The 23,452-nt window shown below is 40.2% G+C and overlaps 1 protein-coding gene across 2 annotated transcripts; it reads left to right on the top strand.

Moving 5' to 3' along the window:
* Positions 1 to 323: 323 nt before the first annotated feature.
* On the top strand, positions 324 to 21,643 carry rbm44 (RNA binding motif protein 44). 2 transcript variants are annotated; one of them, XM_085384957.1, is made up of 21 exons: positions 324 to 964; positions 1,185 to 1,233; positions 1,311 to 1,417; positions 8,653 to 8,721; positions 8,791 to 8,836; positions 8,906 to 8,940; positions 10,517 to 10,704; positions 10,798 to 10,997; positions 13,343 to 13,464; positions 13,574 to 13,929; positions 14,007 to 14,056; positions 15,280 to 15,429; positions 15,515 to 15,680; positions 16,803 to 16,837; positions 18,738 to 18,801; positions 18,978 to 19,059; positions 19,138 to 19,269; positions 19,354 to 19,421; positions 19,604 to 19,674; positions 20,382 to 20,586; positions 21,091 to 21,643. In XM_085384957.1, exons 1-21 carry the CDS (start codon positions 772 to 774, stop codon positions 21,382 to 21,384), a joined length of 2,682 nt encoding a protein of 893 aa, XP_085241083.1. In that variant the 5' UTR covers positions 324 to 771; the 3' UTR covers positions 21,385 to 21,643. The 2 variants fall into 2 exon arrangements, with proteins under 2 accessions (XP_085241083.1, XP_085241082.1); XM_085384956.1 differs by having other exon boundaries at positions 18,735 to 18,801.
* Positions 21,644 to 23,452: the final 1,809 nt, after the last annotated feature.

The raw sequence follows: 23,452 nt of genomic DNA, 5'->3' as shown, positions 1-23,452 counted from the left end.
ATGTGTTTTTAACTGAGCTTTTGGAGACCTGGAATTTAAAATTTTCTGTCTCTAAAGCACACACAAAAAAAGATTCGGACATTTTTCATATAGTGCATGTTTGAGGTTCACTTTTTCCAAAGAAATAATTAACACAGTTAAAATCAAAGTATCGATCCAATCACGCTAGTATCGATCGATCCATGAAAACTGTACTTGAATTGTATTAGTTTTTCTCAATGTTCAAATAAAATTGTACTGTGTATAAATACATGTAATCCCGCCCCTCAAAAAAAGTTATCTGCTGAGTGCTATTCTCAACTACCAGACTGAGGTAAGTGACAACAGGGTAAACTGACTGTCCTTCGCCTACAGAACTCGCTGCATGTGTAAGAGTGTCGTAGGAGGAGAATGTTAAAGCTCACAAATGGCAATAGCGAAGATTAACTAAAGGTAAAATTAGAGAGTGGACTATTCCTGTACTTTGACGAACCAATCTTTCCCCGGCATGGCTAAAATGAAGTGGAGTGAGAAAATATATCTTCCATTATTGTAGTTATGAGACAACTGAAGGCCTCGAGAGTAACGCGGGGTTTGGATGTAGCATAACTAACAAGTTAGCAAGCTAACTCCGAAAACTAAAAGGAGAAGCGTATGTGCCTTTTTATTTTCAGAAATATTAAACGAGAAACCGAAAATTCAAATGCTAACAGATAAACATTAGCTTTGCTTAATGCTAACATTAGCCGTCATTACGTTCACGTGTTTAGCTGACGCCATTTCGCGGTTATAATGGAGCCGTGCTACACGCATGACCCGTGGCGGACGTGGTGGCCTGTTCACGTTTGGTCGACTGCAATAGACACCCAACCCATGACTTCTTATCAAACATCGTGGCGTGGCTTTCACGAGGCACCTCATTACTCTGCGGATGTGTGGGCAGAAAGCAGTTTTTACAATCCTTATATTAAAAGACCCAGTCCACGTAAGTATAAAATCATGGGTAAAAGTAATCCCAATTTATGTCCTAGCGCAATGATATTATTCTGTGTCCAGGCTTTGTGTTCTGTACCGCAAACTTGACCAGTAACTACATTTTACTAGTTTGTCATTTCGTTAGCTTCATAGCATAAGTGCCTAAGTCATTGACTTAGTCAAATGACTTAGGCAATTATGCTATGAAGCTAACGATTTGTTTGTCTTAGCGTCGGTTTCTGCATCAACAGAGGGGCGCAGGAAGTTCTTTCTGGACAGGTATGTAACCACGACAGTTTTGTGTCCAGCTAAATAACCTGAACCAAAAAAAAAAAGAGACGTGGTTCTGCTTTCAGGTCTGTGTATGATTTGGTGGCTGCTTATCCGCAACTGGCCTTAACTGACTCCAAGCTGCTGGGCTGGTATCTGCGTTTGTCACCCGAGGACAGAAAGCTCATACAGGGTATGTGTCGGTACTCCCACTACAGCAGTCCACAACAGTGTTGCCAACTTCTCAGTAAGGAAAATCGCTATTGGTTGTCCTAAAAGTCGCTAGAACTCGCTAAATGACGTCATCGCCTAATTTGCATAATTGGTCATGCTAATCTAATTGTAACTTATGTTGTTGGAGAGAGAAATAACATCGTGGAAGAGACAAAGTGAGTAAAAAACGTCCTAAATGCATTTAGAGTTTATTTAGAACTACAAATTAAATTTCTTTTAGCAATTATTGGGTTTTTTTTTTTTTTTTTTTTTTTTTTTTTTTTAAAATGTCACAATTCCAACCCTGCTCCTTTACCCGGGCTTGGACCGGTGTTCCAGATCTACTGGCGTTTAGATCAACTGGCGTTGGTCGAACAGATGGTAAATGGTAAATGGCCTGCATTTGTATAGCGCTTTACTAGTCCCTAAGGACCCCAAAGCGCTTTACACTACATTCAGTCATTCACCCATTCACACACACATTCACACACTGGCAATGGCAAGCTACATTGTAGCCACAGCTGCCCTGGGGCGCACTGACAGATGTGTGGCAGTCTTGCGTTTCAGGAGCTGCTACCGACAAACCAGCAAAAAAACGGCAAATGTGTCATCTGTGACACTTGTGAGGTTATCTCAAACACACTCCGTCAGTCTTGATGCTGTTGAACAACAAAATGTTTAAAAATGTGGCGAGTTTACCTGGTGATATCCTCATGCGCGATCGCGAAAACAGCAAACAAGTAATACCACGGCGATGTTGTTCACAGGACAGCAAGAGTAAACGATCGGGAGACTCTTGTCGTCGTTATCGTTCCCCTCGCACGGTTTATTTCTCCGAATTCAGCGTTTTTGCTTCACAACTACAGCTGCTGTGTGATAGTGGATCTGCTACAAATTGAAGATCATATGGAAGTTTTGGAAATTAACCCTTGTATTATGTTGAAAAACAAAAGTGACATTGATTTTGTTGCGGGTCATTTGACCCGTACTGTGTAAATCCACTCAGAATTGTCAAGAAACTGCAATAAAACAATAGCAACTTTATTTCCCATCAGATAAACATGTAGAACACAGACATACAACAGTGACTTTCCATAACTATTTTAGGAACAATTTGGTTTTTCGTTCTTACAAACACGTATTTTGAACTTGCCCAACGTTCTCAGTTTTCCAATGCTCAACATTTTCTATTTTGTCCACATGATGGACAGAATGTAACTGTGTGCTTTCTGCAGATGTACTTCTTGCATTTCTCACAAAAAGTGCTTGTTTTCAAACAGGAATCTTCCTAACTAAGATTTAAAACAAAAGATTTCTACGTCTCCTCCAGTCTCACAAACAGATGACAAACCAAGCGACACACCTGAGTCACTGACTTTCTTAAATCCATTCACTCTCACCGGCTCTGTTTATTACTAATCACTGTGTAACTGCTGTGAATTCAAAGTAACTGCCGTCTCCTTACAAATCTTCATTGGATTAACCACACTTATACAGACTGTATATAACTACCAACTCTCCAGCCATGTTGATGGATTGCCTATATTGGCTGGAAATATTAATTTCCAGAGAAAGGACACAGACAGACGATGCTTACAGGATGTGATGTGACAACACTAATGAAATATTGATGTGTCATATTTGTCCAAGGCGTATTTCATTGTTATGGAAAAAGAGAATATCAAAATCATGATGACCAATTGGAGTGGTGATTTCTATGACTTTGTGTATATAATTTGGAATTTTGTACAAATGTAGGCCAATAAGGAATATATGATATCATTTCATTCTTTTCAAAGGTTTATTTGCATGACGCACAAACAGACACAATTGAAAGGTACAAATGTGCATGACACGAATTCAAACGTGGTGCAGATGTGTGTCACAAGTTGATCTGGCTGTAGGCTGTGGCACTTGGCCAGAGGTGGCGCTGGTTGACTCGAGTCCATGTTAGTGCACAAAGTAAACTGCTCGCTTTAGTTGTGAAGCAAAAACGCTGAAACCGGAGAAATAAACCGTGCGAGCGGAACGATAACGACGACTAGAGTCTCCCGATTGTTTACTCTTGCTGTCTTGTGAACAACATCGGCGTGGTATTACTTGTTTGCTGTTTTCGCGATCGCGTCGCGCATGAGGATATCACCAGGTAAACTCGCCACATTTTTAAACATTTTGTTGTTCAACAGCATCAAGACTGACGGAGTGTGTTTGAGACAACCTCACAAGTGTCACAGGTGACACATTTGCCGTTTTTTTTTTTTTTTTTTTTTTTTTTTTTTTTTTTTTTTTTTTTTTTTTTTTTTTTTTTTTTTTGCTGGTTTGTCGGTAGCAGCTCCTGAAACGCAAGACTGCCACACATCTGTTCGACCAACGCCAGTTGATCTAAACGCCAGTAGATCTGGAACACCGGCAAAAGTGACCCAAAATAGGCACTCTGGTGGAGTTACTGTGTGTGTGTGTTTATAAGTAATTTTAAACCTTGTGATCCACAAAACAGCATAAGAGTAAAAGACATAAAGAGGTCAAGAAAGATGTGAAAGAGAATGTATTAGGGCTTATAGTACTATGCATGTCTTTGCCACACCACACCATATTTTGCTTTCAATGCGCCAGTTTCTTGTAATTGCCAATGTGATTTTTGGGCAGCAGACTTCCAGGCTTTTTGAATGACTGTCTTTTTGAAAATGTTTTATTCCCCCAACTATAAGCTTTGATAAAGCTTATAGTTGGGGGAATAAACTTTTCTTTTGATAAAATAAACTTTTCTTTTGATAAAAGAAAAGTTTTAAGCCAGTCTTGAAAGTAGGGAGTGTGTCTGTCAGGATTCAAACTGGGAACTGGTTCCAGAGAAGAGGAGCCTGAAAACTGAAGGCTATGCAGGTTGAAAGCAAAGCGCTGTGATGGGGTAAAATGCCCCTATGAGGTCTTTCAGATAAGATGGGGCCTGAATATTCAAGATCTGGTATGTGAGGTGGATTTTAAATGCAATTCTGGATTTAAGAGGTTGCCATGAAAAGATGCTAATATAGGGGAAATGTACTCTCTGTTTCTAGTCCCAGTACTCTTGCTGCAGCATTTTTGGATTAGGTGAAGGCTTTTTGGGAGCATTTGACCTGATAATGAATTACAATAGCCCAGCCTAGCTGTAATGAACATACAAACTAGTTTTTCAACATCACTCTGAGACCGGATGCTTCCAATGTTAAGAGATTATGCAGATGAAAGAAAACATTCCTACATTTTATTTATTTTTTTTTTAATGCATGTTGAAGGACATCTTTATGCCCTCGTCAGGCTTCATAGATAAATAAAGCTGCAAATCATCTGCATAGCAATGAAAATGTATTCTGTTTTTTAATAATGTTACTTAAGGGACGTATATGTTATGCTAATAGTACTGGTCCCAACACCGAACCCTGTGGAACTCTACGATTAACTTTCATATGTGAAGACGGCTCTCCATTTACATAAAGCATTGGAATCAGATGTAATTCAGACTATTTCCTTTATATATCAGTGGTGTGTTCTAATCACTGCAGTAAAATACTGTGGTTGGTGCTATTGAATGCTACACTGAAGTCTAACAGGCGAGGCAGTCCACTATGACGGGCCATAAAAAGATCATTTGTTAACTTTGCTAGTGTTGTTTCTGTGCTATGATGCACTGTGAATCCAGAACGAAACCATTCAAATAAAACCATTCCTTAGTGGTAGATGATAAATGTGGTTGCACTCACCTGTTCACTGTGCCTGATGTTGATGAGCAGAAAGGTAGGGTGAGCATGAGGCAAAACTTTCTGTTGACCGCAGCTTGATGTATTTTAACTGGAACTTGATGGGTTTTTGTATATTTGTGCACTAATTGATGCCATAGCCTTAATTGTAAGTTGGCATTGTAATTAGTGCAGTTATTGGTAAGTTGCAGTTATTATTTTGTGCAATCTGTGCATTTGTTTAATAGTTAATCCCATGTGCTGATTTATATATTGGACAGTTGCATGTGGAAATAAAAGGAGCAAATGGTACAGAAGTGTATTTTATGTGTTTATTGTTGCGCGTCATCTGTGTCCTCATGTTTAGCCTGCCGCGGCCATAGGTTGGAGGAGCCGCAACAGCAGTAATTCTTTCAAGACTTTTTAAGATAAAAATGGAGGTTAGAAATTGGTCTGTAGTTGGCTAAAAAAGCTGAATTGATTAAAAGCTTTTTAATTAGTGGTTTCATTGCAGCTAAAGTGAAAACCCGTGATACACATCCTGTTAATAGAAACTGATCATATTTAATAATTGATTAATAGTAGAACTGAAGAGTTGTGTTGGAATGGAGTCTAAAAGACACAGTGGTTTAGGAAAAAATGAATTAATGAAGTTGTTGCATGTTCTTTTTATCTAAGGTAAAAGAGGGTTTCGGTCCCAATCCATGTTTTTCTCAATCCAGAGAGATGATGCTAACCAGCAGTACTAGTGGTATTTGTAAAAGAGAATGTGCTTCTGATTGGTCAAAACCTGTTGAGAAGTGCGGTGGTTTAGACTTTAGCCCAGGGATGGGCAATTCCAGGCCTCAAGGGCCGGTGTCCTGCGGGTTTTAGATCTCACCCTGGGTCAATGCACCTGAATCACATGATTAGTTCGTTACCAGGCCTCTGGAGAACTTCAGGACATGTTGAGGAGCTAATTTAGCCATTTAAATCAGCTGTGTTGGTTCAAGGACACATCTAAAACCTGCAGGGACACCGGCCCTCGAGGTCTGGAGTTGCCCACCCCTGCTTTAGCCCATTGTTCTCCTCCATTGGGTGCAGCTTCACCTAGGGATGGACACACACAGACTTTTCCCTGACCTGTTACCCAGTTTCATGCGCCTAAGGTACCATCTTACTGTGAGCGCTACTGTTTCTGGACCTTGCTCCGGTTCACTACTGCATTCCTGCACAGAGCCTTCCACAAAGGCTACACAAACAACCCTTGATCATGGGAATCTATAACTTTTCTTCTTATTTTTATTTGGAGTGCTCAGTATGCAATTAACCATTAAAGTGATCTAAAATTAATTGCAGTCCCCATATAATTTGCCAGCACAGGTTTTGTAAAGCAAACTTTTCTAGTCCTCACAAAGTTAACTCGGAAAGATCAGAGAGAAACTGTTAAACTAAATATAAGCAGCTACTCCAGTTACTGTACTTAATGATATATCTGTGGGGAGGTTTTGAATTTTTTTTTCTTTCTTTAATAGTTGAAACTAAAAAAACAAACACAAAAACAATGTTTAAATAATGACACTTAGCCAAAACAAGCAAACTTAATCTGGAAATAACTAATCAAACTAGAAAGTGCATTTTCTGAAGAAACTGCAGTGTGAATGCTTGAATCTGAATGTATGCACTGAAATGAATTAATTGCTGAATTTTGAGTTAAAAATATTGAATGAGATTAAAAAAAACAAAAAAAAAAACGAATTTAACCTGAAAACAAAGGTGCTGAACTGCTAAAAGCTGAAGGTTACACAGAAGGAGGAGTTGGAAAAAAACTGAAAATGTTTTAAATGTAAATTAGAAAACCCTAAGAAATGAGAAAAGAACATTTAGTCAGAAAACATCTGAATGAATATTAAAAGGTCATATTCTTTGAATCACTGAATGACTAAAATGTGATCCCTCCACTTGGACCCACACAGTTTAAAAAGTTTACATCTCTGAGCTTTGAAAGACAAGATGTTGGAAAAAGAACAACGATGGCGACGTTTTGAGGGTAAAATGATGGCTTTAACACTGTGGACACAGCAGCAGTTGAAAGAGAAGTGTTTAAGATGAATCTTGGCAGAGTGGCAGGCAGAGCTCGTTAAGCAGGCAGGTGTGAGCCTGGTTGCTATAGTGACCGCACCCAATGGCTCCATACACACGCACACAGACATGCACCTCACTTTTGCTGCTTAAAATGAACAGAAAAGTCAGGCCGAAACAAATCGTTCCCAAATGAAAAGTAAAAGTCGTATTGACAAAATTCTTTCACCGTGAGCGACAGCAATGTCTAGTCTACCAAATTCTCAGTTTTCATGCCTGTGGAGTTTATTATATGGACGTGGTGACAGTGTAAAGACACCATGCTCTTCTGATTTTCAAACGAACCTTCTGAGCCATTTTAACATTAGAGTCTATGGAAGAGTTGGAGGGAGGAGGCTGTGCATTGGTGACATTTATGAAAGAACCATAACACCTAGTACAATAGTAAACACATTGGATGAAAGAGGACAGCCATGGCTACGTTTTGAGGGTAAAATCATACCTGTAGAGCAAACGCTGCGGACACAGCAGCAGTTTTAAAAAAGATTTTAAGATTAATTTTTTTGCTCCTCTCACTCTAGCAGTTGAGCTGTCTCACTCTAGCCCCAACATTCCGTCCCATACACACCCATTATAAACTCTGAAACGGGTGAAAAAACATCATGAAACTTAAACTGGAACTGAAGAAAAAGTATAATAGATATTGAAAAGATAAATACAAGTTGAATAGTTGAATGTCTTGTCTTCGTTTTAAAGTTTGAATGGTGGCTCTATGTCAATGTATGTGGAAGTAGTAAGAGTTTAAAAATGAGTAAGTTGAATGAGGATTTGAAGGGTCTCCCCATTGAAATACATTATAAATTTTTGTTGAATAAAGTTGAATAAAATTAAAAATATAAATGTTAAAAATGAGAAAAATAGAAGCAATGTTGTCCAAAAGAATAGGAATCTAACGATGTTTGAATGGTTTTTCTAAGTTGAACGGTTTTGAAGGAGTAGGCTTTCAAAAAACGTACGGAAAAATAAAATATAATAATAATAAAGATTAGAAGAACAATACTGTGAATGCTTTTCAAGCATTCACACTAATTACAAATGAAAATACAGAACTTTGATAGCTGCTGTCAGTACATGATTGGCTAATATGTTTCCTGCTTCAACTGGGGAGTCGGGGGAGGGCAACCATTCAGAGCAAATGCCAGTTAACGTAACAAAGTTGTTCTGAGAGAACCATACAGACACGAGAAGAGCATCAAAACTCCCTCTAGGTTTGTAACCTTTGTAACAAAAAATATCACCTAGAGTTGTCACATTGATGAGCAAATTAAATAACTGGTAGAACCGTTCTAACAGTTTCAGCATTTTTGTGTATAGGTGTAGGCACATTTTCATGCATTGAAAATGAATTGTAGTTACCTTATCATGTTTTTCTTTTCCCTAGAAGGAGGAGGGTTTCATCAGTTCTTGCAAAGACATCCTGCCTTAGAAATACATAGGCTTCATGTGAAGGGTAAGTATGTTATAGTACTAAAATCTTGCACTAGGTGTGCTCAGACTAAATTTATTTTTAAATTTACAGATGGCAGCAGTCCTGCCCAGTCAGCTGTGACAGCCAGCCAGCACGTGTATGTGTTACTGTGAAGACACATATCAGACAAGTTCTATCACTTCACTAAAATTCATTTTCTTTACAGGTTTACAACTGCAGGAACAGAGATGGATGGATGTGGTAATATAATCATCTCATACACTTGAGTCAGAAAACAGAAACCCCTTTAAAAGCATTAATCAGATTGGTTTGGACATTGTGCTATTGGTGGATAGTTCTGGGACTCTGCCAATTAAAAAAACATAACTAATATTCATTCTCAGGACCTCTTCCAAAATAGATGGTATTTTCAGCTCCTGTCCATTAGCTGTCTACCTGTTTTACTTTATTTTTAACTACTTTTTTTGCTTGAATTTTTTAAATAAAAATTTACAAAATGAATATTTAACATGCCTGTTAGTGACCTTGTGCTTTGTCAACGTTTGGTTGGCGTCAGCACAGTAAATGGATACGCATTCCAGCACATTCAGCTGTCACTAATGCTGCCGGTGCACTCACCTTCTGGCTTCACTGGATGTCTCTGACTTAGACAGATAATAGCCCAACTCGAAGGTGTGATTTCCAACCCTCTACCCATTTTATTCTCTCATTCCAACTTCTGTTGGGTTCCTCAGCTGCTCAGCCATGGAATTGGAAACCAATTCCACGAAGCTTTCTACACACTGTTCATGAGCTAATCTGAAGGCAACATGAAATTTGGAGGTCTGTAGCAACTGACTGTAGAAAATTGGCAACCTCTGTGCACTGTGCGCCTCAGCTGCTGACCCCACTCTGTAATTTTGTGTGGCCTATCACTTTGTGGCCAAGTTGCTGAGAAGTGCAATGACTTGCACTTCTTTATAATACAGCTAACAGCTGACTGTGGAATATTTAGTATTGAGGACATTTCATGACTTGACTTATTGCAGAGGTGGCATCCTATCACAGTGCCACACTGGAATTCACCGAGCTCCTGAGAGTGACACATTCTTTCACAAGTGTTTTGCAGAAGCAGTCTGCACTCCTAGATGCTCGATGTTATACGCCTGTGGCCATAGAAGTTATTCGATATGCTCAAAACTTCTTCTTTTTTTTTTTTTTTTGTTCTTTCAGGCCTGCCATCAATAGCTCTCGTTCTCTCTCTCTTGTTCTTTCCTTTTATTTTACAACCGAATAACACTTAATAGATATTAAAATATCTATTAATTTAGACAGGATTTTATCTTCTGTGTTAAATCCATTGCCAAGAATCAAAATGTAACATGCATGTCTCTGGGTTGTGGAAAGAACCCAGAAGAAACTCACACAGGCACATGCAGACCATGCAAATGGACCAAGAGGAGTTAGTTAAGTGATCTAAAAACGATAATCGTGCTGAAAGCGGGCCACAGTTGCACAGAAAGATGACTTTGAAGAGAAGATCTTTAAATCTGGAATCGTTTTTTAATTAGTGAAGTCCTGGAACTTTCGGATAATTCCTGGTATAAGTTCAGGTTACTCATCCTGCGGTTGGAGATATCCCACAGACAGGCAATGACAACAAAATTGTAGTAAAAATAAATTTCACAACACGTCTTAGTATAGAACAAGGCTTATTTCTTGTCTCAAACTGTCAAATTTAATGAGTATTAATTGAAGATTACCAAGTCTTGAGACCAAGTTCCATTCACATACTTTCAATCTTGTAACAGTTCCATTTGTTTGCTTTTTATTCAAGAAACACCCAGCACTCACCTGGACTTGGAGATGCTCCCCAGTAGGGAGAATTTAACTTTGCTTGGCTGTAACAGGAACGAGCATCAAGAAAAGCTGTTTGGGCAGGCTCACATGCCTGGTGGCTTCAGTGCAGCTTGCAGCAGCCCCGTCACACAAAAAACAAATGATCAGAAGGCCTGCTATAGACCTGTAAGTGTGTTTAAAGAGCTTTAGTTTGTGTAGTCAAAGTTGTATATTTTTTTTTTTTTTTTTTAAAGACAAATCACTGTTGTTATTTGAAAGGGACTGCCACTGTGCCAGCTGAATGAAGATAGGTACTCATTTCAAACGGGCAGCTGTGCAGCTGTGTGCAAGGAACCAGCCGGCCTGGTGAGCGTTTCTCTGGACACGGACCTCGAGGTATGTCGACAGAGGAGAATGCCTGAGCCCTGGAACCAGATTTCAGGGCTACAAGGCCAGAGTGCAGACTTCAGTCCATCACAGTAAGTATGCATCTTATTTCACTGAGTCTTCGACTTAGAGCAGTGTTTTTATTGAGTAGGTGTGAGTCATGTCAGGACCTGGTCCTGTCCAAACTCTTCATACTTGAGACGTTCTTGGATCCTGTTCAGTAATGTTGCTACGGTATGCTGAGCTCTACTAATCGCTGAGAATTGTTGTTATGTGTTGCATCCTTCTCCCAATGTTGCTCAATCTTCAGCCTTGGTGAGGCTCTTACTGCTTCTGTCTCTCTGGTGTACCTTTTCGAGCTGGTAGCCAAGGCTGGCTTGGTTTAGCAGTTTCTAAGGCCACAGGTGTGGACAGTTCTTAGGCCCCGCTTTTTACATTGCGCCTTCCTGCAGTTCCGACAGTTAGCTTACTTCCCTTCATGCTCCATCTCCACTGAGGACACTGTTCTTTGTGGCTGTTCATCATAGGATGGACTAGAATAGCCCTTTATTGTCAATGTACATGTAAAAGGAAATTATGGGTGTTCCACACCAACTCTGCAGGAATAAAATAATAAGACATTAGGAATAAATGACAAACAGGAGAAATGTAGACAAACTTCTTGAACAAAGTTCTTGGAAACAGTGCAAAGGACTTCGTCTGAGTATAGATTGTATGCGAGTGGCCTGAGTGATGAGCGTTACTCAGACTGTGGCTCAGATTGGTGAGGTGAGTGGGGGTAGTATTTGTTAACAGTCCAGGTGAAGAAGCTGTTAGTGAGTCTGGAGGTGTGGGACCTGATTGACCTGAGGTGCCGACCAGACGGTTCACACAAGTGGTGAACGGGTGCAAGGAGTCACCTGTGAGGGCCCTGCTTTTCCTGAGACAGAAGGATCTGGCGGTGGCCTGCAGGGGTGGCAGAGGGTAGCCAGTGACTTTTTTTTTTTTTTTTTTTTTTTTTTTTTTTTTTGGGTGGTATTAATTACCATATAGCCAAATACATTGTGACAGTGGCCGTTGACCGTAATGCTGCATTCACATCTTCTGGTAGACTTTCATCAGGTACTTTACGTAGGCTTGGTAATCAGCCACTGAGGATCCAGGTTTCCAGCTTAGTCATAAACTTCAGGTCAGCTGCTCTTGCATTCAACAGCAACCCACCAGTTGTTCTTAGAGCTTGGTAACCAATCTTGGAGGGTGGGGATGTTGATTTCTCAACCCTTGAGCTGATGTCCTGGGTTCCCTTTGCTGTAGCATTTGTGTTGTACCTCATCAATCTCTAGTTGTGATAGCAGTTGCTTCTTCTGGATGTTGGAACATTGAGCTACTATCTCACCCTTAGTCTAGATGTTTGGTGTTACCAAAGCCATAAGTTCCACATCCTCTTCATGTAACCCCTTCCCCTGGGATTACATGCATGGTAGCATTAAAACAGCTATTCAACACCTCACACAGACCTTGTTAATATGAGCAACAGACAAGCCAGTATGGCTTGAGTTAACTGTAGCACATACACATTAGGTAGCATGGAGGGCCTAGCCTACCGTTTACTGGATTTGAACCCCTGACCAGCAAGAAGGTATTCTGAACCATGATTTTGCCACATAAGTGCAAATGACAGTGCATACCTGTTACCAAAGGCACAGAGGCTGGTGTATACCTGCCTGCTGCTCTCACTGATGTAACTCTAGACTGGAGCAGAGCCCAGCCCCTCTGAGGAGACTAGTTTCAGACCCTAATATGTCAGTTGAGGTGAACCAGCTACATCTACTCTTTCTTTCTGTCAAACTCTCATCACTTCAGTTTCCTTCCATACCAGACAGATGACATTCCCTTTTCCCATGGCCAGCTTGAGTAATCAAATTGCAAGGGACCTGCCCTTGACAGTGACCTGAAGCACCTTGCACCGGACCCCTACGCCGCCTCTGGCGGATGGTGGGCCCACAGGATGTGTGTTGCATGTCTAAAATCCATGTTGCTGCTGACAGTGTCCAGCTTTTTGACTTCAGCTTTGGTGCTCCTGTCTGTCTACGGACATCTACTTTAAACCAACTGTGGATTTAAATTATCCCCAACTACAGAGTGAATGAATTTATTTTAGACATCGGAAAGAAATGTAAAAAATATTTAAAGTTACCTAAATCTGCAGCATATTCAATGTCGTGCATATGTTGCCCCCTTCCTGATTTTCTGTTATTTGTGTTTGTCAAACTTAAATATTTGAAATCATCAAACAAAGATTAGATATTAGACCAAAATAACCCAAGTAAACACAAAATGCAATTTCCATAGACCAAACACTCTTACACCACTCTAATTATATTTACAAGAACTTGGTTTCTATAACAGCACTACCTGTTAGGCTGAGAGTAATGAGTAACATTATTTGATGTTACAGGTCAGAATGGCCAATGGCTACCAAAGAGTCTCTCCTATACTCCAGCAGTACTGACAGGATTCAGATGATTGATCCAGAGTACACCGATGGAAGCATTGTGCAGGCAGTGGAGCCAGAACAGGGTAAGTTTCCTCTGTGCCAAGCTGAAGAAAACACCACAAAACATATATGCAGAGATGAGGATATGCATGGTACTGACCATACTGCAATCAACTCTCTTAACCTTTGAAGATCAAAGCGACACCTTTCATAGCCTCATGGAGGATGATAAGAGCATCCTTGTCTGTCTGGCTAATGACAGTCTGAAAGAACAAAACCGGAGCGGTCACTCGTGTCCAGTCACCACTAATAATGATGTTACAGCAGAAGCCAGCACTGAGACCTTGAGGTCATATGAGTCTGCCACCAAGGTAAAAAGTGTAGATAAGCACACCTCCCCTATGCCCTGCGTCCCCACCTGTGATGCGATGATTGGCACTGAGGTGGTGCAGTGCCTGTCAGTCTTTACTCAAACTGAGGACCTGGAAACAGCTGACAAACACATTAACACTGAAGTGCGCATGGCAGATCTGGACTATATCGCCAAGGTAAGATTGGAACCCAAACAGCTGTCATTCATAGAAGCTCCAGCAAAACATTTTTAAATAGTCTATTAATATTTCAGGAATTTCTCAAACTGAAGAAAACACAGGAAGGGAAAGAGAAAACAAAAAGGTGAAGTATACGCTAGGGCTGCTCAATTAATCGAATTTTAATCACGATTACGATCTGGGCTTTCAACGATCATTAAAAATGACTGAGCCGATTATTAGCCCCTCCCTCATTTATCCGCGACACCTTAAAGGCCGGTCCGTGAAAATATTGTCGGGCATAAACCGGTCCGTGGCGCAAAAAAGGTTGGAGACCGCTGATTAAGAGGACCCGAGGGAAGCTCGGAAAGCTAAGCAGAAGTTATTTGGAGAGGAGAGTGACTGCTGTTGGTTGAAAAGAGTTTAAAAAAAAAAAAAAAACTTCAGTGGTGTTGCACACTATTTTATATTATTTTTTTAAAGTCATTGTTAACCCTTTAAAGCCGGTCAGAGCAGCACGCTCCGTTTTGCGTAACTATTTTTAAATCCCTGTAGAACCTGGACCGTGTAAGCTAGCGCAATAATTTGTTTTGCATATGAAACCGGAGGAGTTGTACTTACATCTGATGCCATCAGCTTGTCCTCGGTCACGGTTTCGTTCCACATATAGCTTTGCAAAAATTGCATAAAAAGCGCTTGCAGGAACAAAAACATAATATTCCAGAAACACGCTTCGCCGTTCCTATCAGCTGTTCGTAACACTTCCCACAGTGAAATGATGCACCTGCTGTTTTCTTTGCAAATTTGCATCATAGGATTGTTTTTTGTTTTTCCTGCAGTATATAAAAATTGCTGTATCTCCAAAATAAAACTATGAAGACACTCAAAATAAATTTCCTGTGGTGGGAAACTATTTTTTTGCAACTTTATTGTATTTAAAGTTTTGAGGGATAAACCTCTTAAATTTCTCCAAGTAGAAATATATGTAAACAAAACAAAAGCGATTTTCAATTTTTTTTGTAGTTTATTGCACTTTTTTGCAATTTATGTAATTACTATGGACTTAATGCATACATATTATTAAAATATGGGCTATAACAGTTGTATAGCAACTTGAAATGCTCCCACAAATGGCACTACAACATGTAAAAAAAAAAATAATAATATAAGCTCTGGTGGACTTGGTTCTATGGTAGGTCTTAAAGGGTTAAATAAATATCGTCAAATAATCGTGATCTCAATTTCAGTGAAAATAATCGTGATTATCATTTTTGCCATAATCGAGCAGCCCTAGTATACGCACGCATGACCTGTTTATGCATGATCTGTATAGTATAATGTGTGTATGTAAACCCCCCCCCCCCCCAGTGTTGGCGGCAAGTTGAGAAAAGAGTGTGAGTGTATGGACCGTGCTCAGCAAGCAGAGCTAGCCCTCCTGGCACTGCAGTACAGCATATGCAGACAGCACTGCTGGAGACTATACTACACCTCTACTGAGGGAAACCAGCTCACCCTAGTGTAAGTATGCACCAAGTTACAATATGTGTCTGAGCCTATAAGCCTCTGTCTCAGACAAGAGTTTTTGTCCCGAATCTCACTGCAGGGCAAAGAATCCTCCTTCAAACATTATATCTGCTCTCCAAAAACTGGAGTTGGACTATAATGAGATGAAGAGTAAGATCCAGGCAGGGCTTCCCCTGCAGCAACTGAAGCCTTTATCTGTTGACTCTGGCGAGATACTCACAGGATCAAGTTACATCCCTGCACAGGTAAACATTAGGGGTGCAATGATACACAAAATTCACGTTTCGGTTCGATACTTTGGTGTCACAGTTCGATATTTTTTTGATACAAAAAAATGTTCATGCCTTTTTTAATTTGTCATTTATTAAAATTATAAATATTTTCTCTCAAAAGTACAGTTTTTAAATTTAATGTTTCTGAAACAACAAAATAATAAAGAAAATAAATCTATCTGATCGAGAAATCGCTCATCTTTGGAAAAGAGTTTATTACAGAGAAATGGCTCTTTCCAAAATAAAAGCTATACTATACGCTTCTTCTGGGCTATATTCTCAGCAGCATATTAAACATATCAGGTCCCCATAAGGAGAATCATGTGCTAACGGCTGTCTAAATGACTCGTAAAGTTTGTAGTATGTATGCTTTTTGTTTTGTCTGCTTCCACTTGTCTTTGCACTAGGATGATGTCGGCGTAAATGTGCAGTCATATTCGTTGTGTTCCCACTAGTGCTGTCGGAGTTAATCTCGTTTAAATGACATTAACACCATAACGCGGCAAATCTCCGTTAACAAGTTACCGCAGATCGCCCCGTGCGTGGGGCTGGACGACGTCAACACGTTAACGAGCAAACTGCGCTAACGCACTAGTTCCCACCAATTGAGCATTGCGTGGCACATCCGACATACTGTTTTACTTTAGTCCATGACACGCTTACCATCAGGGTCATACGTCACATGAAAACCAAGATGGTTCCAAAGGCCAGATCTGAATGAGGGTGGGGGAGGTTCAGTTTCGGGTAGCGTTGAGGCATTTGCCATGTTGCAACAAGCTTAGCTTCTGTCTTGCTAGCTTGCGCTGTGCTAGTGGATCTGCACTCGACAGTGCAGCCTAGGCAGAGTAGTCGAACGCAGATCCACTGAGCGCTCAACACAGACGACATCGTCAGAAGAAAAGTTGATAAAATAAATTAAACATGTTGTAGTGTTCGATACATATGCGTACAGAACCGAAAGCACTGTATCGAACGGTTCAATATCGATACATGTTTACTAGGGGTGCAACAATACATCTGCCAGCTCTGTGGTGGGGCTGGGTGATGAATTGGACTTTATTTGGAAATAACTTCTTTTTCTGTCTTCCTGTCTAGATCATTCGTGAAGTTTTGGGAGAAATCTCATCTTGGTACATTAAAACACATGTGCACGCGCACACACGCTATCATTTTGCTATCTTAGTGAGGACATCTAATTGACAGAATGCTTTCCCTAGCTGCTTACCCTAAACATAGGTTATGGTTTGGCATTCATTTTTTAATTGTAACCCTGACACTAAAACGGCATTTTGAGTCTCAAAAATGCCTTCAAACTTGTGGGGACGGGCACTTTTGTCTTCATAAAGTGACCGTGGCTTCCCACAAGTATAGTAACATGTCAATTTTGGGCCCCCACAAAGAGGTCTAAACAGGTACACGCACTTACACCGCGTTCCAAATTATTATGCGAATTGTGTTTAAGTGTCATAATGATCGTTTTTCAATTAAACCCATGGATGAAATTGTGTCTCAGGGCTCTTTGGATGACTGAAATCAATCTTGGACACCTGTGATCATTAGTTTGCCTGGTGAGCCCAATTAAAGGAAAACTACTAAAGAAGGATGTTCCACATTATTAAGCAGACCACCATTTTCAAGCAATATAGGAAGGAAAAATGATCTCTCTGCTGCTGAAAAGCATGAAATGGTTGAATGCCTTGGACACGTAATGAAAACCTTAGATATTTCACGAAAACTTAAGCATGATCACCATAATGTAAGAAATTTGTGGCTGAGTGGGTTCGTGCAGATAAAGGCACAATGAGGACTGTTTCTGCCAGACAAATGCATCAAACTAAGAGAGCAGCTGCTAACAAAGCAGGAAACACATATTTGAAGCTGCTGGTGCCTCTGGAGCCCTGCGAACATCAAGGTGTAGGATCCTCCAGAGACTTGCAGTTGTGCATAAACCTTATATTTGGCCACCCCTAACCAATGCTCACAAGCAGAAACGGCTGCAGTGGGCCCAGAACTACATGAAGACTAATTTTCAAACAGTCCTGTTCACTGATGAGTGCAATGCAACCCAGGATGGTCCAGATGGATGCAGTGGTGGATGGTGGACAGCCACCATGTCTCAACAGGGCTGCAACGTCAGCAAGGACGTGGTGGAGTCATGTTTTGAGCTGGAATCACGGGGAGAGAGCTCGTTGGCCTCTTTTGGGTCCCTGAAGGTGTGAAAATGACCTCTGCAAAGTATGTGGAGTTTCTGACTGACCACTTTCTTCCATGGTAGAAAGAGAAGAACTGTGCCTTCTGCAACAAAACCATCTTCATGCAAGACAATGCACCATCTTATGCTACAGCGAACACCTCTGCATCATTGGCTGCTATCGGCATAAAAGGAGAGAAACTCATGGTGTGGTCCCCATTCCTCCCTGACCTCAATCCTATTGAGAACCTTTGGAGCATCCTCAAACCAAAAAATAAGAGGGTGGGAGGCAGTTCACATCCAAACAGCAGCTCTGGGAGGCTATTCTGACATCCTGCAAAGACATTCAAGAAGAAACTTTCCAAAAACTCACAAGTTCCATGGATGCAAGAATTGTAAAACTGCTATCAAATAAGGGGTCCTATGTTAATATGTAGCTTTAACCTGTTAAGATGTTTTTGATTTCAGTAAAATTGATCTACTAATGCTGCAAATTCAACAAATGACCATTTTCAATTCTCTACTATCTATAAAATGTTTTGAAACTCTGTGCGTAATAATTTGGAACAGTGCATTTTAAGTTTATTATTTTTGAAAAATACTTTTTCATTGGCAGTTTTGTTGAGTAACATTTGAGTTGTACTCAAAAATTGACTCAAATTATGCTGACTGTCATTTGAATCGACTATTTACAAAAAATAAGGGGAAAATATCATTTGCATAATTGGAACGCGGTGTAGTTGTATGTTATTTTGCTTCAGCTATTGAGTAGATGAGACTTCCCCCCCCCCCCCCCCCCCCCCCCAAAATAATGACAAATGTTTTCTAATCCAAAGCAGCTCCCAGGAGAAGCTGGATGCACCAAGTGGAGATGGTGGACGTCCTGATGCTCAAGGCGGAAAGGTTCTTCACATTGTTGTTTTTCACGTCCTTTTTTTCAGCTTGGTGTTTTGTTTTTGTGTGTGTGGGGGGTGTTTGTGTTTTTTTTTTTTTTTTTTTTTTTTTTTTTTTTTTTTAATATTTCCTGTATTTGGGCCTCATTACCATGAACAAGTCAACTTTTCCCCCTCTTTTCTCAGGTTGGTCAGGAAAAGGAAAAACGGCTCAAAAATAAAAATGACAGTACAAGGAGAGCTCCTACCCTCATCCCTCAAGATGGAGGTTCGAACCATAATGCGCAGAAGCGTCTGTAACCAATTTATGAATACTGGTTATCTGAGGAATTCTTTTTGTGGACAGGGTCTGCGGGTCAAGAGGTGAACACAGGTGAGAAATGGTATGATGCTGAGGAAGAGCTGGAGCTTCCAGAAGATGATGTAGCTACTGCTGTGAGACAGGACCCCACACCGGTGACGGCACATGTGTCTGATGGTGAGAGAGCAAACAGTGCATTAGGGCTGAACGTTTGGAGAATTAAAATTCTAAGTAGCTGCAGTTAAGTTGTTTTCATTCCAGAATCAGCCAGTCAGGAGGCCATGAGCTCCGTACTGTGTGTTTCCAAGCTGCCCAGCAATGTGACGGAGGTGAACATGTACTCATCAATGTTGTTTGAGTAGTCATTTAAAATTCATTGTTTTTTTCGCATTGGAAATTTTAATTGACAAGTTAAATTGTATAATGATCCTTTTATGTAAAACCATTGTACTGCAGTGTGATTGCCAGCAGAGGGCAGTGTAGACTTTAATTGAAACTTTGTCCCTGTCAGAGTGACATGATGCTGTTCTTTGAGAAATACCATCCCACTGAAGTCAGCATTTCTGCTTTAAAGGATTTGAGGTGAGGTCCTTTTTTCCCCACTATTCAGGCTTATGCTTGTTTTATTAAGTAGTCACACATTCAGGTCTTTATATCAATTCTTTAATTCTTTCCTTAAGGAAAACATTATTATGGGCCCAGTTTCCCTGTGTTTTTGGCTTTAAATCGTGACTCCAATCCTGAGTATGAATGCTTTAACTGCATCAAAGTAAACCTGCATGTGTTTGGCTGATTCCAGGTGATCTGTGATATTATCCTGTCATATTTTTTGTGTACTGCTGTCAACACATTACTTTACCCTTGTGTCCACTCCACCTGCAGCAGGTCTGTTTACTCTTGGGCCACCAGTTTTCTTTAGGGAATTATGTTTTGCCATGTGGGATTTCTATTCTTGTTAGACTGGCAGTACTCACCCTGCTCCATGTAATCGCTGGAGTCACAGTGGTGTGCAAAGTGATACAGTAAATCATCTACCTGGTCAAAAGCAGATGTTAATGTATTGCTTGTAATGTAAAAGTCCAGTAGCAATGTCATGCTAGTGTTTATCCAACATTAAATGACACTGAGATTAGAATTAAGTCCTGGGCTGTAATTTTATACAAAACTGTAAAATGTTACATTTCTACACAATTCTAGAAGGTTTACTTATGTGTGGTTGTAGCAGCGAATTCTAATGCTTCACAAATCAGCACACGCATGCCAGTTTAACAACTCGCTATGTTCTGAAGATTTGCCATAGTTATGTTAAGTGGCCCCCAGTCTGCTGAGACTGCAGTGAAAGAGCTAAATGGATGCAGAATGCAAGGTCGCGTTTTACATTTGGAGCACATCAGCAGACCCACGAACAACAGCCAGAACTCGGCCTCTGAACCTGATTCCTCACAGGACGCTGCCAAACCACAAACCTCCAAGACTGACTCCAGCAGCACTGAGGTGAGCAGACGAGCATTAGGCATTCTAAAACAATTAAACTTTAAGTGTGCATTCAGATCTTTGTTAGAAGCAGAACATACAGTCCCGATCAAAAGTTTAAGACCACTTGAAAAATGGGGGGGAAAAATCTGATTTTGCATGGTTGGATCTTAACAAGGTTCCAAGTAGAGCTTCAGCATGCAACAAGAAGAGCTGGGAGTGGGACACAACTTTTTTTTTTTTTTTTTTTTTTTTTTTTTTTGAAAGCATGCAATTCATTGAAAACAACACTTAAACTGAAACAGGCTGTTTTAAAGCTGAGCAAAAGTTTGGGACCACATACCCTGTGCAAGACTAAATCTGTGCAAAAATGTCTATTCATTGTCATTTTCTGTCAGCTGGCTTGTTTGCCATTTTTCAAGTCTTAAACCTTTGATCGGGACTGGATCTATGCTTGTTTGTTTTGTTTGTTTTTGTTTTTTGAGTGCATTAATATGGAAATGTGTGCTCCTCTGTTCTCTCCAGCTGATAACCCCGCCTCCTGTTAAGCCCAGCATCAGGAACAGGAAGGTGGTGTGCATCTCTCCTACAGCAAAGGGAACCTTTGTGCCACAACACTATGGCACCATGAGCAGCTTTGATACTCTGATAGCAGAGCTGACACAGCTCCACCCAGAGGTGGGGAGGCAGAGGATTGTGGATGCTATGCTTGAGCTGAGGGCAAAGCATCAGGGCGTCCTCTGTGGCATGCCCCTCAGGACCATCAGGGAGATGATATCTGAACTTCTGACCAGGCCGCAGACTGCTAAGCAGTCATAATAAAGAAACCAACAGCTCTGATTTGTTATGTGACAGAACCTTTGATTGTGACAGAACCTTTGATTCTGATTCTGTCTCTTCATATTATTTTTAAGAAGAGGGAAAAGCTATTAATCAGCCTGCTATAGAGAATATAATTTTTGATCGAAGAAGAATTTATGAATCTCTCAATGTTGCTGCCTTAAAGTTAGAGGCATGTTCAGGCTGCTACTTCTGTTGTCTGGCACGTGAATTTGTTTGTTTTCTGTCATTAAAAAAAAAAAAAGCATCCTTTGAAAAATGTCTTATCCTCTTTGTTTTGCCTTTCTTTAACCAAGTATTAGCAGAGTCCTAATGTCGAGGCTCAACACTGTGCAGTCGTCTTAGTAGATGTGAAGGGCTGTAACTAAGGCACTTATTCTGAAGTAGTATCTAAACTAGCTTTAATGTCCGCTGTCACCAGAACTGAAAGACTGTCTAGAACATATATATATATATATAAATGCAAACTTTAAATTAGATTTATTTTTAACAAATGGAAAAGAGAGTGATGGGATCCCGGCTCTTTTTAGAGAACCGGCTCTTTCGGCTCCCAACCAGCTCTTCGGGTTGTTTTGTTGCTTTAATTTATTATTAACAATAATATAAAATTATGCACAAAATGAATTACTAATGTAAAAAAAAAAAAGTTTTATTTATGTTTATATATAAATATATGCGGTGGCCCCTTGAGACAAAGCACGTACAAACTCCAAAAAACAGTACAAACTCCAAAACACATTTCTAGCGTTGTAGCCACTAAGTAACAAAAGCTCAACACTGCCCCTAGCATCCTGGAGCACTTCTGTTGTCTTTTGTACGTGCTATGGAATTTTTACGTGTTTTGAAGTTTGTAAGTGCTTCAGGGTTCGTAACTTTTGAAGTTTGTACGTGCTTTGTCTCTAGCAGCCACCGTAAATATACTTTTATTTATTCACTCCACATAAAATGTAATGAATAAATCATATAATACAAAAACCAACTATTCACATTTCAACTTTTAACTATTTAAATTTTCATCTTTTTTCTTTTTAAACAAATTTAAAGTGAAACAACACAAAACACTGCAAACCACAACACAATTAAATATAAATTAAAATATGAAAACAAAAAGAACATGCACATTCTGTCATATGGGCCCTGCATGAATAAACGTTCTGAATCCTTTACCATCTGCAACTGAAAATAGTTGTGGATGATTACTATACCTTTCTAATGTGACGTTGTTGTCCCAGGCTCTTTCTCTGTCTCTCCCTCCCGCTCTGTTCCTGTGCTATTGCGAGTGTAACTACCGCCCCTCCCCCCCTTCCCAGCGCAAAGCACAAGCCTGGCGTGCGGAGTGAAGCGGGAAAAAAGTGCGACTGAGATATGGAAGAAATATAGTATCATCAGAATTCAAGTATTTTTAGACATTGAATTTATGACACTGAATTTTTATCCTCCAAATTTCCCTGCAAAAAATTCACCTGCAAAAAATTCACCTGCAAAAATTCAACTGCAAAAGTGATGAACTTTAATGACCCAAGCCAGAGCAATCAGCACCAGATCGAGTCGAGTGGCTCTCAGCCAATTAAATTACGCTGTTTGATCACATGACACCGTTAGCCAGCAGTGTCTCTCCTAAAAGAGAGCTGTTTAAAGAATCAGAATCAGAAAGGGGTTTATTGCCAAATGTTGAGCAGGTTTACAACATTAGGAAATTGCTGCGGTGCTTCAGTGCAAACATGCTGTCATAAATAGCACTTAAATAGACATGGAAAAAAATAAAAGTAGGGATAAGAATTAAAAGTGCTACGTGGAAAGATATGTGCATGAGATATACATGAGATATATACATGAGAATAAGAATTAAGAGTGCTACGTTGAAAGATATATACATGAGTGCAGGTGGTGATCAGTGCCAAACATAGAATGATGCAGTGACACAGCGTAGGGTCATGTGTTAGTGGCGGGTAGAGGAGAAAGAACACAGCCCTGAGGGGAGCCGGTGCTGATGGTCCGGGAGTCCGAGACATTCTTTCCCAGCCTCACATGCTGCTTCCTGTCCGTC

Source organism: Rhamphochromis longiceps, linkage group LG16 (assembly GCF_057381845.1).
Source record: "Rhamphochromis longiceps isolate RC_006_pf linkage group LG16, R_longiceps_female_GT1.1, whole genome shotgun sequence".
Classification (NCBI taxonomy): Eukaryota; Metazoa; Chordata; class Actinopteri; order Cichliformes; family Cichlidae; genus Rhamphochromis; species Rhamphochromis longiceps.
This window is presented reverse-complemented; position numbering and strand designations above follow the sequence as displayed.